Genomic DNA, 18,111 nt, shown 5'->3' on the forward strand with positions numbered 1-18,111 from the left:
ATTATGATAATGAATTGTAAGTCTTGGCTTTAATGGTCCAAAAATGTATAATGTTCCAAGACAATTCCAAAGGACTTGTGATAAAAAAAAAAAAAATGTGTCCACCCCCAGAGAGAGAACTGATGAACTATGAATGCAAATTGAAGTATGATTTTCTTGCTTCCTTTATAATTTGTTGCTTTTTTTCCCAATATGGCTAATATGAACATTTGTTTTGCATGATTTCACATGTATAGTTGATATCAATTTAAGTAAAATGCCTTCTCAGTGGGTGGAGGAGGGGTAAGAGGGAGGAAAAGTATTTAGAACTCAAAATTTTAAAAGAAAAGAATGCTTAAAAATACATAATAAATTTGTTTTTAAAAATTTAATTTACATGCTGTGCCATTTAGTGCATCTATGGTCAGTATTAATATTAATTCATTGTCTATGGTAACTTTTAGTAAAATGTCATTTCCCTGTTTTTCTCATTTAATAAGGTCTATTTTTGCCTTTGCTTTGTCTAAGATCATAATTGCCACCCGTCTTTTTTACCTCAACTCAAGCTGATTCTTCTCTAGCTCCTGACTTTAAGTCTATGTAGATCTTTCTGTTTCAAGTGTGTTTCTTATAAACAACATATTGTTGGATTCTGGTTTCTACTTTGTTCTGCTATCTTCTTCCATTTTATGAGTGAGCTCATTCCCTTCATTTTCAGTTGTGATTCCTAATTGTGTTTTCCTTCATCTTATTCTGATATACTTACGATTTTTCTCTTTTTTTACCTTGTCCCCTCTTTAACTGTCTATTTTGCTTCTGATCACTGCCTTCCTTAATCTGACTTCCCTCACCCCCTGGTCCCTTTTCTTAACCACTTTCCTTCTTACTTCCCTGTTGGGTAATATGAATTTCTGTACCCAAATGTGTATGTATGTTTATTTTTTCTCGAACCAGTTCAAATGAAAGTGTGGTTCAGGTATTTTCCACTCTCTTCATATGCCCCCTACATTATAGAAACTTCTTTGGGCAGCTAATTTATGTAGATAAATTTTCCCATTCTCCCTCCCCCTTCGAGATTATCCAAACATAATAGAATCATCCCAAGACCCTCTGTTTAATTAGATTCCCTGGTAAACTGTGGCAACAAAATTCTAAGCATGTTCAGTTTAAGCAGTTACCAATAAAAGGGATCTTTAGCTCCTCAGCAAGCCAAAAGACCCTGAATGAGAGCTGACAGATTATTTTTATGGACAAAATGAGGAGTATCCAAAATCTAGAAGGAGCATCACAGATGGGAAAACAATATGATTGGCTGGAAATTTGGGGTGCTGGGCTTGCAACAGTCCCTTCCATCTTGTCACTATGGTAGTGTCCACCTGCGTGGTTAGTGTGATAGCCCTAACAGACCAGTCTTTCTTGAAGGACAGCCAGTGTTGTAGAGCTAACCAGACACAAGAATAGAACCGTGATTAGTAGGAAAACTGAACTCTTAATTCTAGCACCTTCTCTCTCAATTATTTCTTATTTATTTTATATAGAGCTTGTTTGTTACATGTTTGTTTACTTGTTATCTCTCCCATTATATTGTGAGCTCTTTGAGGGCAAGGACTGCTTTTTGCCTTTTGCTTCTTTGCCTTTGCCTTTGCAATATGCCTGCCACTTAGTAGGTGCTTAATGTTTATTGATTGATTTATGTTGTATACATATATATGTGATTGATTGATACTTTTTGTTCTTTCATCACAATCATTTTTAGAAATGCTCCCTGTTTCTTCTATTTCTCCTTTTAAAACTGAACTTTACCTTTGTATCATGTTCCCTTTTAAAATAGCATTTTCTAAGTGGATTAGTAAATGTCCCTTCTTTACTTCCATATTTGAACAGTCACCTTCCAAAAGCTGTGCATCTTTGTCAAAGCATGATTCTAGTAAAGGAAGTCACAGAACTGGAGGACAGTCTCGCCTATCTGGGAAATCCTATCAACTTTCTCATAGTTGGTCAGATGACTCATTATCTATGACACAATCAGGTAAGACTAGTAATCTTTAAATATATTATTTCACTAAATTTTGTCTTTCTGTGAAGGAGCAACTCACTATTTCTAAGCTTTTGCTTGTCATGACTGAACTTGAGAGTTCTTTTTAAAAAAAAAAAAAGAACTTGTGACATCACAATTTCCTACAAAGCATATTATCATCTAATGGGCAATATAAAATTTTGAACTTCTTTATTGGCAAGGAATACTGTAAGCAAGGAAGTTAGACTATAATACTGTGAGTATTTAAGTAGCTGAAGGTAATTGAAATGATTATCTTACTGCTAACACACCCAGATCAGTAATGGTCAACAAATGTCAAACAGCCAGTAACTTAACTTTCCATATAAAATTCTTTTCCAGTAAAATTGCCTTGGTTTTTCTCCTGTCAGTGAAGTTCATTTGATGAATTATGCCTTTTCATTTTATGTAATGGATTAAAAGGCTTCAGAATGAATAAATGCAAGTAATTTAGTTTAAAAATATTGATATGGGGGGCAACTAGGTGGCATAGTGGATAAAGCAGTGGCCCTGGATTCAGGAGAACTTGAGTTCAAATCCAACCTCAGACACTTGACACTATCTGTGTGACCCTGGGCAAGTCACTTAACCCTCATTGCCCCACAAAAATAAATGAAGGGGCAGCTAGATGGCGCAGTGGATAGAGCACCGGCCCTGGAGTCCTAGCTGTGTGACCCTGGGCAAGTCACTTAACCCCAATTGCCTCACTAAAAAAAAATAAAAATAAATGAATAAATAAAAAATATTGATATGAAAAAAATTGATATGGATTAAATTCTGAAAAGGTTAGTTTTTAGCTTATACCACTCAGGTTTCCCATTCATAATGTAGTAGCCTAGAATGATCAGTTACTAACTAGTCTTTTAGTGTAAGTCTATCATTAAGTAAAGACTTAATATTATGAACCTTCAAATCAAGTTTAGAATGTAAAAATTCATGGGTATAAAATTCATTTGCCCTTATTTTCCTGTAAATCAGTGGCTCCCAGCCTGTGGTGTATAGACCTCTGAGAAGCTTCAGACTTGTAGTAAGGTACCTCTAAATTAAGAAATAAACATACCATCTATTACCTAACTAAATGTCTCACACATATACGTGTTACTGTTTTTAAATGTTATATAGATACTATAATATGGATTCATTTTAAAATGTACTAAATTCATAGTAGCTTTTTGCTATTATGATTATTCTCAAATGGATACTAATAGTACAATTATTGTCATGTGAATAACTCAAAATTTTTTTATGTTAAGAAGAGTCTTTTCACTAAAAAAGAAATGTTTGTTTTTAAAAAACAAACTTTAGTGGGAAACTAGGTGGCACCACAAATAGGGTACAGGGCCTGGAGTCAGGAAGGCCTGAGTTCAAATGCAGATTCAGATAATGACTAGCTATATGACTACAAGCAAGTCACTTAACCTCTGTTTGTCTTTGTTTTCTCATTTGTAAAATGGGGTGATAATAGCCCCCGCCTTCCAAGGTTGTTGTGAAGATCAAATGAGAATAATTGTAAAGGGCTTAGCATAGTGCCTGGCATATCGTAAAGCACTATAAAAATGTTAGAGACAGAAAGAGAAGAAGCCAATCGTAATAACCATGTCATAGATGAAATTCATGTAAGATTCTCTTTATCTTCATGATATCTTTATGGAATTAGATAAAGATAATATTCCTTAATATTTTAGTGATTTGCAAACCAATAAATACTGAAATTTACTGAGTTTCGGCAAGAGTTTCTGGGTGCCCACGTAAATGGGTGCCCAGTGTCTCTGTAAGTCATTGGAGCTGTGACTAAAATTTGGGGTTCCTTATTCCCTATTAAAGCTTTTTAAAATTAGGCCTAGTCTTTCTTTAAAGAGAGAATATATATGACCTCCTGGCTCCATTTAAAGAAATATCATAATTAGCTCTGTGATACTCAGCAGTTCTAAAATTCTTTCTGCAATGCTTGCCACAATCTTTCATTTATAAGTTAAGATTTTTAGTGCACAAATATGTCTTCTGATTTGTATTTAAAGTTATTTCAATTGTCTGACTACTCAAATGTCTCCTTATATGAGTAGGATGTGACTCGTGTACCATTAGTGAAGCTGTGAGTTGGTCCAACTATTCTGAAAGTAATTTGGAATTTTACTCCCAAGTCACTAAACTGTTTATACTCATTGAGCTAGTAATACCATTACCAGAGTTTTATTTGTCATTTAAAATGACAGAAATGAAATCCGAAAATAGCAAAACAAATGAAAAAACAATTGAAAAAGAAAGGATATACAGCCTGCAGCACTTTTTTTCCTTTTTTCATTCCTTAATTTGAGAAAATTTTATTATATTGACTCTATTTAAATAAGGATCTCCTGAATTTTTTTGTAATTATGATTAAACGTGAAGGTTTTTGTGGTTTTGTAAATTTATTTAATCATAATGATTTAGGACAATCTTTTTTAGAATATATGGTTTGGGCCACAAGTGAACTTTACCGCCTGAGGAAAAGTTAAAAGAAAAACCCAATGTGTATCATAACAAATTGATTTACCTATATATTTTAAATTGCTTTGTGTCTCTTTCAGAACCTACTTCTGACCAGAGTGACATTGAAGGTAGAATCAGAGCTCTAAAAGATGAGCTACGGAAGAGAAAATCAGTTGTTGATCAACTGAAAAAGGAACAGAAAAAAAGGCAGAAAGAGAGATTGAAAGCCCAGGAGGCCAGTCTGATCAAACAATTAGAGGTTAGAAAATGGATGGGGAAAGGGTAATGAGGCTAATGCATATGTGAAATCCAAAATGCTTTTTATATTAAAAAAGTGATCATTGATGAGAAATTTTCCACTACTAATTGGTATTGCACTTTATGCTGTGTGTTTTTTTTAATCTGAGGAAATCTGAGCTCTTGTACAAAGGATTAAACTTGAATTTTTTTTTTTTAATAAGCAGAGGACAATGATTATTTTGTAGTGACAGCAAGGTACTTATCCAATTAAACAACAACATGCTTATCCATGGAATTGTGAGTTCCATGCCACAAGCTCTGTTGGTATTTACTGGTCAGATATTTGACAGTTCCTTTTATGGTTTCATATTGTTTTTCAAATACATCTTTGTATTTTAACCCAATAATTATTATCATGATTGCCATCATCATTACTAACAATAATGTTTACTAGTAAAATGCTCAGTGGGTATATCTTTGATAAATTTCACTGTTCTCTTATTAAGTACCTAATAGCAAAGATAGGCATTAAAGAATGACAGGAGACAAAGTTGACAACAGTATATAAAATTGATTCTATCTTCATGCCAATGGTAAAACTAGAAGCTGGTTCTGTACAAGAATCACCACCTCATTAAAATGAGTTTCTGCTATGGAAACTCATTATTTAGATTTGTCAGTAATAAGAATTTTTTAGTAAATAGGTTATCTTTTTAGAGCCAGCCCCATGACATCATAGAAAGAGAGCTGGCTTTGAAGCTAGGGAAACCTGGATTCAAGTCCTCTTTCTGATTTACATAGGTTGTGTAATGCTGGCTATATAACCTCTCAGTGATCCGTGCAACTCTTTAAAACTATAAATTGCAGAGAAAGTGCTGACCTACATTGGTAAAGAGAATTTCCTAATATAGGAATTATCTATATCAATGAAATCACAAGTCCAGTGCCCTATCCTTTTTAGTAAATATGCAAGGTTGAGCAACTTAGATCTAGCTGTCTGATTACAGGGAAGTAGAAGGCAAAGGATCAGGTCATTACTGTTGTATGACAGTATTTAGGGTGTGCATAAACTGACTAACAAGAAATTTTGTGACTATGGTAGATAAGACTGAATATCTCCAGCAGAGAGAAGGTTTGAAGTAAATCACCAGTTTTTTTAAAGATGTGAGGGTCAACTCACTTAATGATTCTAGAATTTAGTCATTTAAAACATCTGTGGATCTTCCACAATTTGTAATATAGCAAATTAGAATAAAAATATCTTGATTACCCAGAAAGAGTTCCCATTTTTGAGATTTGTAGTTAATTATATTATTCTGGAAAAGTGAAATCCATAAGAGAATTTTTGCTACTCCATTTTATTGGGTTATAAACTACAATTCAGATTATAATATAGTTTACCTTTTCTGCTTTCTACTTGTAACGACACAGAAGACATCCTAGGTCACATTGCATGTTGCCCTAAATAACTTCAAATTCAATTCAGCAAACATGTATTAAGTATTTAATAGTATGTGTGGGACTGTGATAAGAAAGAGGACAGATTAAAAATTTCACTAAGACTTGAATTCCTTCTGTGACTGAAGCCTTGGATGAAGACACAAATAGATGGCATGATTATCAAAATTGTGTATAATTGAAAATGGAAAGACTAGTTAATCCTGGTTATATGATAGAGTTGGAATCCAATTGAGACAAACATGATAAGATGAAATTTACCTGCAAATTTCTAAAAGTCAAATTCACAAGTGTAAGGTCTAAAATTCTAGCTGTGATGTCTAAAATCTAATGAGTGGTCGCCTTAAATTAGAAACATATAGCACCAATCTTTGGGCATTAAGTATTTATTAAAGTATACTAGGGGCTAGTAAAGAGAAACACATGGATAAAATAGGAGATCTGTCTACTCTCCCTGTTCTCCCTGTCCCTGCTGCCAAGCCAAAGTCCAGAAAAGAAAAGAGACCCCCTCTTCTCCCAGAAGCCTCCTGTGAAACAGGAAACAGGGCTGTCCACACACACACTGGTAGCACTGATTGTCATGACTAACAGGTGGCAGACAACTTCCTGATGCCAATCTGACTTTCGAAACCCCAGAAAGGTCACTTCCGGACACTAAGTCACATGTTTTCTTTTCATGGTGGAGCTTCCCTGTAATATCTTTCTCAGCAGGTTGGTAGCCCTCTGATTCTCACACAAGTATAGGATCAGTGTGAACTGTAGGGACAGTATGAATCAGTAGTGTGATGTGGTTGCCAAAAAAAGAAAAAGTATCTTAGGCTAAATTAATAACAATGTAGTTAGTATGCAGAATGGTCAAATCACACATGGGCAGTGTGTACAATTCTTGTGTCCATGTTTTAGGAAGTTGTCAAGCTGAGCATGTTCTGAAGAGTGTCAACAAACTAATGAGGGGGCTAAAATCATACACATTGCACGATGCCCTAAATAATTTCAGATTCAATTCAGGAAACATGCTACCATACAATGACCAGTTGATGAACTAGTTTTTGTCCTGAAAAAGACAACTTGAAGGGTGGGTAACTATTTCCATATATTTGATGGGATGTCATATGGAAGAAATTAGACTTGTTTCCCTTAGTCCACAAGAGCAAAACGAGGAACAGTGCAACTATTTTGACTTGATGTAAGGCAAGAAGTCTCAGTAATTAAAGATGTTCAAGTGAAAAGAGCTGCCTCAGAAAGAGGTAAATTCTTTATTCCTTAGAGATTTTCAAGCAGGGGTTGGGAGACTATATTCTTAACTGAGGTATGATTTTAATCTGATGACTCCGAGAACCATTGTGCCACCTAGCTGCCCCCATCAGGAAATAATCTTAAGAGAACTCATACCAAGAACTGTTAGAGACCCAAAATACAGGTTTTTATAAAGTTTTAGTAGTTAGTCAACTAGTATTATTAATACCTACTGTGTGCCAGGCACTGAGGATACAAAGAAAGGCAAAAAATGGTCCCAGCTCTCAAAGAACTCAGTCTAATGAGGGAGACAACTTGCTAGATATACAGGGCAAATTAGAGATCGTCCACAGAGGGAAGGCACCAAGACAGAGGAGTGGAAATGGCTTCTTGCAGAACATGGGCCTTCAGCTGAAACTTGAGGAATGCTAGGGAAGCTGGGAGGGAAGGATCACAGGCATGGGGCACAGCCAGTGAAAATACTTGGGATTAAGAGAGAGAGTGAAAAGAGTAGTCAGCATGGCCAGTGTCCTCAAATCACAGAGCACACGTCTAGGAAGGAGGTGCAAGAATGCTGGAAAGGTAAGAGCTTAGGAAGGGTTTTGAACGCCAGAGGATTTTACATTTGATCTTAGAGGCAATAGTTACTGGTGTTTATTGAATAGAGGAGGTGATGTAGACCTGAGCTTTAGGAAGACCAGTTTGACAGCTGATTGAATGATAGACTAGAGTGGGGAGAAATTGGGGCAAGGAGATTGTTAAGGGCTAAAATTCTAGCTAAACTGTCTAAAATATCTAGTGAGTGGTCGCCAATAAATTATAAGCTTTAGCAAGAGTTAGACTTTTAAGCGTTTATTAAGGAGAATAAGAATTTGGTAAAGAGAGAGAAAGGCCTAGATTCCTATCTATTAAAGGGAGAGCACATTTCTAGCTCCCTTCTCCGCCAGCGTCCTCAGGAAAGAGCCCGAGACTGAGCGCCAGTCTCTTCCTTCCTCCTCCCACTAGCCCGCGTCACTTCCTGACGCCCGGTCTTGCCCTCAAAGACCTTCACTTCACGGGCAGAACTCTTCTACAGTAAGTCTCCAGCAGGTGGCGTTATTCCAATCGTTACAAGATCAACCAGCAAGTTACTGCAACAGAACAAGCATGAGATGATGAGGTCTTGGACTAGAATGGTGGCAATGTCAAAAGAAAGAAGTGGGGGGCAGCTAGGTGGCACAATGGATAGAGCACCGGCCCTGGATTCAGGAGAACCTGAGTTCAAATCTGGCCTCAGACACTTAACACTTACTAGCTGTGTGACCCTGGGCAAGTCACTTAACCCCCGTTGCCCCACCAGAAAAAAGGAGCATATGTGAGATATTATGAAGGTAGGAAAAAACAGGTCTTGACAATTGATTATATATGAGATGTGAGAGAAAGGAGTTAAGGTTTTGAGCCTATACAACTGGGAGGATTAGTACCCGCAACAAGTAATAGGGAAGTTTAGAGGGGAGGGTTTGGGGTAAAACATCATGAATTCAGTTTTGGACACGTTGAGTTTAAGGTGTGTATGGGACATCCAGTTTAAGATCTATTCAATCTGAAGTTGAGAGACTAAAGATTGAGAGAGAGGTTAGTTCAGAATAAAGAGATTTGAGAATCATTGGCTTAGAGGTCATTGAAACAATAGCTGAGAAATAACCAAGTAACAGTTTAGAGGGAGAAGAGACAAGAAGAGGGGAGCCAGGAGAGTCCTATATGACACCCAAGGGGGCATGTTCTGGATGAAGATACTGCAAAGAATAAAGTAAATGAGTAGTCAGGTCAGAGAACCAGGAGAGAGCAGTGTCACAAAAACCTAGAGAGAAGAGATTAACAAGAAGAGGGTAATCAGTGTCAAAGCTAAAGAGAAGTCAAGAAAGATGAGGATTGAGACAAAATCGCTAGATCTGGCATTTACAAGATCATGGGTAACTATGGAAAGAAGAGTTTTGGCTGACTGATAAGTTCAGAAACCAAACTGCAAAGAGTTAATAAAAAGAGTAAAAGGAAAAGAAGTGTATTCTACCTTCTCAGGGAGTTTAGCTAAAAAAGGAGAGGAAAAAAAGACTAGAGTTGGATGAAGTGAAGATGGGAGAGACTTGGACACATGCAGGCAGTAGGGGAGCATCCAACAGATAAGGAGTTATTGGAAATTAGTGAAATTATAGATGCCAACTCTTCATGTAAAATAGGGGTGAAGGAGGAGATACTGATAGAAGATGTCTGAGTGATGTGAGATGAGGGGAGGGAAAAAAGGAACCCTCTTTAAATGGCCTCAATTTTTTTTTTTTTTAGTGAAATAGGAGATATGTTCAACTGAGAGGGGAGGAGGAGCAGTGGGAGGTTTGAGGAGGAATGAATTACTTAGTAGAAGGATCGCCTGCATTGAAGGCCCAGTTGAGATTAAATCATATAAATTGGTAGTAGATCCAGGCATCATGGTTTTGTGATTTTCTCCAGCTTCATTCAGCAGCATATGAGTAAGAGGGAAGGTTGGATGCTGGGAAAAATCCAAGACTGGGTTTTGGCAGGGAAAGATCACTGAGAAACTTGAGAAAAGAGGGCAATGTAGAATTGAAATGGTTCACCAGGAGGTACATTCATAAATAATAAACACATAATAGATACTGGGGCAGGCAGAAGTATACCCAAGACATAAAAAGAGGAACGACCCTCCAACACAAATTTCTTTAATGCTCTTAGTGACAGAATACTAGTTTGACCAAGTATGCCATTTGATGGAGAGTCTGACAGTCTTCAGGTACATTCATTCAATAAGCATGTACTAAGAACCTATTATGTAGCAGACAGTGTGTTAGATCCTGGGGGTACAAAGTCAAAAACAAATTTTCCTGCCCTCAAGGAACTTAGATTCTATCGAAGGGAAAGAACAAATTAAAAATATATTCTAAATGATTTCTGGGAGCAGAGAGTAGACCTAGCAACTGGAGTATCACAGATTGGGCCTTATGTAGGAGCTGACATTGAGCCTTGAAGAAAATAAGACATTCTAAAAGACAGAAATGAGGAGGAAAAGCATTCCTGGCATGTGCCGAGATAGCCTACATGAAGATGAAGTGCCATGTACCAGAAGCAGCAGGTCGGCTGGTTTGGTTGGAGTATAGCTTGTGAAGAATAATGTGGAAGAACACTGCCTGGCAGATAGATAGGACACATTTAATAAGTGCTTGAGTGAATGATTGATTGATAAGAAACCTGGAAAGATGGGCTACATCTAGATTCTGAAGGGTTTTAAATGACAAACAGGCAAGATTGCATTCCAAAACTTGTGACAGGTTTAGGACACAGAATTCATCCTAGGTAGGTGGTTTAGAACAGGGTCTGAACCAACCCCAAAGGAACTCTAAATACCTCAGGACTACCCTGTGACCCTTTTAAAACATCAGATGGTACCTGTGGGGGAGGGATTGATTTCATCTTATTAAATCAGCTAAATTGACTAACTACAGTATAGAGAATTAGATAAAGTGCAGATTAGAGATTGTGTGGCTCTTCAGAAAGACCTTATTTCCATTTAGAGCATAACCATATCCATTCTGCTATTAGGATGACAATATTTGCTTACAAATAATATTTGTTATTCTCACAGAGATGAAATTAAGATTTGAAGCATTAAATTTATTAGTAGCTTTTTTTTCCCCCAAAAGTCAACCACTTTGCCAGAGTAGGTTTATGAACTTAAATATTTAAAACTGCATTAGATTACACCCAGAGACAAAATGGATAAACAACCTTTTTTTTCCCCCAAAAAAATGTACACAATGCCAGAATATGAATTTATTGCTACTCAGCTGTAAACTGGAAGTGATGAAAGTTCTTGATTCCTGGACTTCTGAAAAGTCTTAATTCTGAATACTAACTACAGCTTTAATTTCTCAAAACATAGTCTTACGATGAATTTATCAAGAAAACAGAAGCAGAGTTAAGTCGGGACCTGGAGACATCACCAACAGCTAAACCTCAAATTAAAACTCCCTCCTCAGCTACTGAGAGGCCCAAGATCAAGCCTCCACCACTTCACAGGTTGGGCTTTTTTGATCATTTGTCTTCTGCACTGTCCACTCTGATAATAGAATATGCTAAGATTGGGGTGAGGGGTTTGAAAGAAATGAGAAAATGGAAGTATCAGCAGTCACAATGCAATATTAGCTTATTTTACAATTTTTACTAAAAATAAAGCACCAGCCCTGGATTCAGGAGGATCTGAGTTCAAATTTGACCTCAGATACTTAACACTTACTAGCTGTGTGACTCTGGGCAAGTCACTTAACCCCCATTGTCCCACAGAAATAAATGAATAAATTAAAAAATATGCCTCTCTTATTTTGCTAGTTGTTTTTGTCTGCCTGAGGCAGCCCCCACCCCAAATGCTTTAATAATATGCAATATATTTAAGTGTACCTTATAAAATTCAGTAGGGGAGGAATTTAAATCCATCCTACATATTTGTAACAGAGATTAGAATATACCGAATTGCTAATTGAGTTGGACCTCCAGGTGAGTTGCTCATACAATTCTTTAGAAGTTGAATGAGAATTCCCACCCTTTTTGGTGACTCCAAAGCATTTCCCTTTTGTATTTGACTAGATATTCTGCCATTACAGAGTTCTGTACTTCTCTTCATTTATTAACTTTTCTACTTCAGGCCTGAAGCAGCAAAGAACTGGAAATCACTGACCGAGTCAGAACGGTCCAGAGGATCCCTGGAGTCTATTGCTGAACACCTCGGTATGTAACATGAAACAGAGTTGTATTTAAGGATTTGTGTAGAGCTCACGAAAGTCTACACCTGCTTAATTTTATTCTATAATGAATACCTTAGAGACATTGGATGGCTATTTTATAATCTTATTCTATAAAATTATTTTTCATTTGTGAAGTGCATTACTAATTTATAGCATTCATGTGAAGCTGTTTTCATTTGTCCCATTTGATGAGAAAACTGAGTTATAGAAAAGGTTACATGGCAAGATAATCATAAAGCATACATTTAACATAGAACCGTCAAGCCCATAAAGCCACATTTTCTTTATCGAAAAAATGGCCAGCTTAGGTCATAATTTTTCTCTTCTTTGAATTCTGATATTAATAAAATCAGAATTTTTATGTTGTAAGGCTTTCTCACTCCCAAAAGTTGAAAACTCATATGAGTTTCATCTTTTTAGAGAGCTTTAAGATCACAAACATATTCTAAAAAATGTGTTTAAAATAGTAATAATTAGTAACATTTATATAGTACCTATACGACATGTCAAGCATTGTGCTAAGTGCTTTAAAATTGTCTTATTTGATCCTTACAACAACTCTGGGATGTAGGTGCTATTGTTATCATCCCGGTTTTACAGATGAGGAAACTGAGACAAATAGGTGAAGTGACTTGTCCAGGGTCACACAGCTAGTAAGGGTCTGAGGCTGTATTTGAATTCAGGTATTCCTGACTCCAAGTCCAGTGCTCTATCTACTGTGCCACCCAGCTTCCAAATAACTGTAGAAGTTCACATTAAATTCTCTCTCTCCCTCCTGTACCTACCTTCTACCTTCCTGTATAGTTATAAGACTTGAAAATAAGAATAATTTATGGGATACTCAATATACAGTTTTGCTTTTGACCAATCTCTGACTAATCATAAACTCAAAATGGTCTCCACTGTGTGTGCCCATTTTTCTTCCTTTTTTTGTAGTTTTTAATATGGTACAACAAAGGTTCTTCCAAATTTGCTTTAATTATTAGGTATTCTTTATTTTAAAAAAATCTCTCCTGTGCTAGTGTTGCTCACAGTTTTATTTTTATTTTTCATTATAATTGCCTTGGCTCCAAATATTACTCGTCCATGGCAACTATGTAACTGAAATCCTGTGTTTTGATAACTTGGATGTTATGCTTTCTTTTTTATGGCTTTCAGATGCTTCACCCTCAAGTTCTGAGAAGTCTTTGTCTACACCTGCCAAGAGACCTGCTGACTTGGACATTCGTGTAGAACAGCCTCCAAACCCATCTCCAAACCTTAAAATATCAAGGAGAGCCAGAGCAGAATCTGGGGATTATCTGGAAAATGTGCCTTTATTATCTCCTTTCAAAGATCTTAACACTGACAGAATTTCCAGTGTATTGGACATTAGGTTGGAAGAAGACTATAGTCATAAATCTGAGATTCAAGAAGAGGTAGTGGAATATGCAAAGTCCGAAGAGAGTGAGATTGAAGACACTTATTCTAAACTCTCTGGAAAATCTTATGTCTTAATGAAACTAGACCTGGAGCAGGGGGATTCACCTGAGATTCTCTCAAAGACAGGTCTTCCTTTAGACTCTAAAAATGCCCCAAAAGATTCACATAGCCCAGTAGCCATAGAAAAACTTAAGAAAAAAGAGGAAACGATGAAACAGGTACAAAAGGACAGAGACGATGTGGAGAAGGATCCGAGTGTAAAATCAGATCAAGCTTCCCACAGACAAAAGATTACAGAGGAACAGGACTTAACTTTTTCAGAGCCACTTTCTGCTCTTAGAGAGATGTCCTACTCAGATGACTTTGAAATATCTTCTCCCAAGAAAGAAACTTCAGTTGAAGGAACACCTGCTGAACTGTACAAAGATGACTTTGAATTGTCATCTGTGTTATCTCTCAAAAGAGACTCTCAATCACAGAGGGAAAAATTGTCACTGACAAAGAACTCAAGAAGTAAAACCACCAGCTTGGGTAGCGATGATGAAATCAGCGAATGCCTTAGTGAGAAAAGTTTGTCCATTTCTACAAGTGTCCATTCTGGGAGGCTGTTAGAACTCAGATCCCCAACAGAGCTTATGAAAAGTAAGGAGCGGAGCGATGTCGAGATTGAACCCGGTGTTACAGAGGCACCATCGTTGGCCTCTGCTTCTGCTGCTGAAGCTGATGAACTACCTGATTTCCACCTTGGTGACCGAGTCCTTATCAGCAATGTTCAGCCTGGCACTCTTCGATTCAAAGGCTTGACAGAGTTTGCTAAAGGATTTTGGGCTGGAGTAGAGCTGGACAAGTCTGAAGGAAATAACAATGGAACTTATGATGGAATTACATACTTTGAGTGTAAAGAGAAGCATGGGATTTTTGCTCCCCCCCAGAAAATCTCTCACATTCCAGAAAATTTTGGTAACTTTGTAGATGAAGATGCTTTCTCTAATGAACAATATAATCAGCATCAAAAACAAGAACAGAAAGACACAGAAAGTCCTGAGTCTAAGAGGGGAAAAGATTCAATTGAATATTTCCAAGAGAAATCTCCAATTAGTATACACATGGTGGAAACCTCAGTGGAGAGAAGCAGTAAGATTGAATCCGTATCTAAAGTAGACCACACACAGGAGATTTCTGTGGCTACTGAATCAATTGCTCAGGAGCAATCTTTATTAGATTCTTTAGTTTGTTCCATAAAAGATGAGAATGATATTTCCCTTTTTGTTTCTAGTGCCATAGAAAAAGTTATTCCTTTTGTATTGGAAGATACTTTAGATACTGTTCTTTCTGAAGAGTTGAAAAGGCAACAAGAGTATTGGACAAAAGAATTGCCTGAAAAGAAAGAGAGCTTATCTTCACAAGTTTTGGGAAAGCCTTCAACCCCACTCTTGGACCTTTTAACTAAAGAAAAACAACAACTGGAAGCTCAGTTGAGGTCATCACTTAGTGTGGAAGAAAAATCAAAAAAATTGGAGACTGTCAGCTTACTGACAGATAGCCTGCTAAAAACCGTTGTGAAGGATACAGTTGATCAATTGCAACAAATTAAGAAAGTTAAGAATGAGAAAATTCAACTTAGCAACCAGGAACTCCATGATGATGACCAAGAGAAAGTGTTTTCCAGAGTCCCATCTAATTATCATGCAGAACAATCATCTGGTAGTCTGCCAGGTCTGTTGTTAAAGGCTGAAGTAGATGACGAAAGAGAAGTTTCCTCTCCAGATATGTGCCCCAGACCTGTGAGTATTTCTCACATAAGAAAAATACTGCCTATATGTTACATAGAATGAAGTCTAACCAATGTAAATTGTGACAGACATACAGATCTTGATGGTTTTTCTCCTCGCAATACATTCCCTACTAAGTATCTATTAAGTAACTAATGAATTACCTACATTGAATCTTTTTTTTAAAAGTCAGTGCAGATTCTGGTTTTCTGAATTTGTTTCTCCATCGAAGTCACAATATTTACAAGTATTTTTGGATACTTTGTAGCTTTTTTCTCTCTGAAGTCACTGTCCTCTGTTACATCACAAGGAGTTATTTTAGAGATGTCACAAACACATGACAGATTACTGAGGATATAGAGTTCATTACAAAGTGCTAAATTGACCCCCTCGAATACTGTTCCCAGCTTAGGTGTCCAAGTAGATCACTGTGCAAGCTTATTCTGTATTGCCTGACTAGTGCTTCTGAACTTTATCGCTGAGGAGACTCCTGAGAGCTATTTGCCTAACTAGCTACTCAGTCATGGTTTCTGTGCAGAGATTGCCAGTTATGATGAACAAGTCCGAAAATGTATGGAAAGCGCTTTTTAAACCTTGAAGCGCTATATAAATGTCAGCTTTTATTATGATGATGATTCTGGTTAAATGGATATATGTCCACTATGACATACATCAAGACCATCAATTATTTAGGTTGTTCTTGGACAATTGAGCAAAAGTCATGCTTTTTAGTAACCTGAGCCAGATTCACAACAGAGGTGAGAAAATCCATATCCTATTTCCAAATTTACAACAACAAAGAAGATTTATGTTGCAAAAAACCCTAACCAGTAATTTTTTTTAAAAATCCAGTCATGAGACATGTAAGCAGAATTGTTTTAAAACGGAATATTTAAAGGAGCTGGTTATTATTAATAGCCACAATTGTGTTTTTCTTGTTTGGAAACAAATATAGAGAGAGTAATGTAGAAAAATAGTTGAACATACAAATAAACTGTTGCTTTTTTTTTTTTTAATATTTCTACCAAAGGTTTTGAGATTGCTAAATGGTGTTTTATCTTACCTCTGTAGGAGAGCCCTGTGTTTGGTGCCAGTGGGCAGGAAGAACTTGCTAAGAGGCTTGCAGAGCTTGAAATCAGCCGAGAGTTCCTGGGTGCATTAGGAGATGACCAGGACTGGTTTGATGAAGACTTTGGCTTGAGTTCCTCCCACCAGGTCCAACAAAATAAGGTAGAAGAACCAATTGTGCCACCAATGGCAGAATCAAAAAAAATACTACCTCCAAAGCCATGTGAGACATTATTGGCTGTTCCACACACTGCAGAAGAGGTAGAAGCACTCGTCCATGCTGCAGCTGAGGAACTTTGGAAATGGAAAGAGATGGGCCATGATCTTCAAAGCATCAGCTTTCCAACCAAACTACTAGGCAGTGCTTGTAGGGGTCAAGATATGGAAAGCACCAGTAAAAGGGTCTACAAGCAGGTATGCTTTTTAGGACATTTCTAACCGGGGAAGATTTCATATTGACCAAAGTTAGGGTTCTTAACTTTGCGGGTTTTTTCTTTCCCTTTGTCAAGGCGGTCTTTGATTTGACAAAAGAGATTTTTGGAGAAATATTTGCTGAAGATCCAAATCTCAATCAGCCCATCTGGATGAAACCATGTAGAATGAACTCCAGTTATTTCCGAAGAGTAAAAAATCCAAGTGACCTTGATGAAATCAAGGTAGGGAAAAAATTGTAAAATACCCCTTTTAACTTGTTAATGAACAGGAGAAGGCAACTTTGAACTCTTTTTAAAAAACTTTTGTTTTAAAGTTATTTTTAACTGCCATGGCATCTACACACACATTCCATGCAGTTAAGAAAAATCAAGAAATTTAAAGGAAGTTTAGCAGTTACTATAACTAAAAACTTTAAGAATTATTTATAGTGATTTTAGACCACAATACATACAGCCTTTCCAATAACCTCTAAGGCTATAAGTTACAGAAGAAGTGCCAGCCTGCTTTGGATAGATGAAGTTTCGTCATACGCTAGTTCCCTATAGGTCCATTCCCTCTTGTGTACTAGTTAGACCCTTCTAAAGGGACATTAACCCTGTTTACAGTAGGGATTCTTAATGTGTTCTTGTGTCCTGGACCCCTTTGGCAGTCTAATAAAACCTTTATCAGAATAATGTTTTTAAATGCATAAAATTAAGTTCATAGGATTACAAAAGAAGCCAATTATATTGAAACAAACTTATCAAAATATTAAACAAAAAAGTTCACATACCCCAAGTTAAGAATCCATGTTTTAAGATGTAAATTTTAGAGAGAGAACATATCTAGGACCTATCTTTCCTTTTGTTGTTGTTGTGGGGGGGGGGCAGGGGAGGGGGGGGCAGTGAGGATTAAGTGACTTGCACAGCTAGTAAGTGTCAAGCCTCTGAGGCTAGATTTGAATGCAGGTCCTCCTGACTCCAGGGCTGGTGCTTTATCCACTGCGCCACCTAGCTGCCCCCAGGACCTATCTTTGAAAATTTCTCAGTGGATTAATCTTTGCAGCCATATCAGTTTGAAGGCACAAATCTTAGCCATAATTGGTCCCATAGGATTTCTAAGTTTGGGAGGACCACATTGTTGGTGTTATCTTCATATGAAAGGGTTAGTTAAACATTTTTTTAAAAACCCAAACCTGTAATGCTTT

The 18,111-nt window shown here is 36.9% G+C and overlaps 1 protein-coding gene across 1 annotated transcript in view; it reads left to right on the forward strand.

Moving 5' to 3' along the window:
* The window catches only part of CEP350 (centrosomal protein 350), a 157,570-nt gene that overhangs the window by 133,641 nt on the left and 5,818 nt on the right, over positions 1–18,111 (forward strand). Inside the window, 7 exon segments of the mRNA XM_044001415.1 lie at positions 1,864–2,008; positions 4,603–4,763; positions 11,370–11,506; positions 12,129–12,211; positions 13,387–15,434; positions 16,494–16,904; positions 17,000–17,146. Coding sequence (XP_043857350.1) covers positions 1,864–2,008; positions 4,603–4,763; positions 11,370–11,506; positions 12,129–12,211; positions 13,387–15,434; positions 16,494–16,904; positions 17,000–17,146 — 3,132 coding nt within the window.

This window comes from Dromiciops gliroides, chromosome 4 (genome assembly GCF_019393635.1).
Source record: "Dromiciops gliroides isolate mDroGli1 chromosome 4, mDroGli1.pri, whole genome shotgun sequence".
NCBI lineage: Eukaryota > Metazoa > Chordata > Mammalia > Microbiotheria > Microbiotheriidae > Dromiciops > Dromiciops gliroides.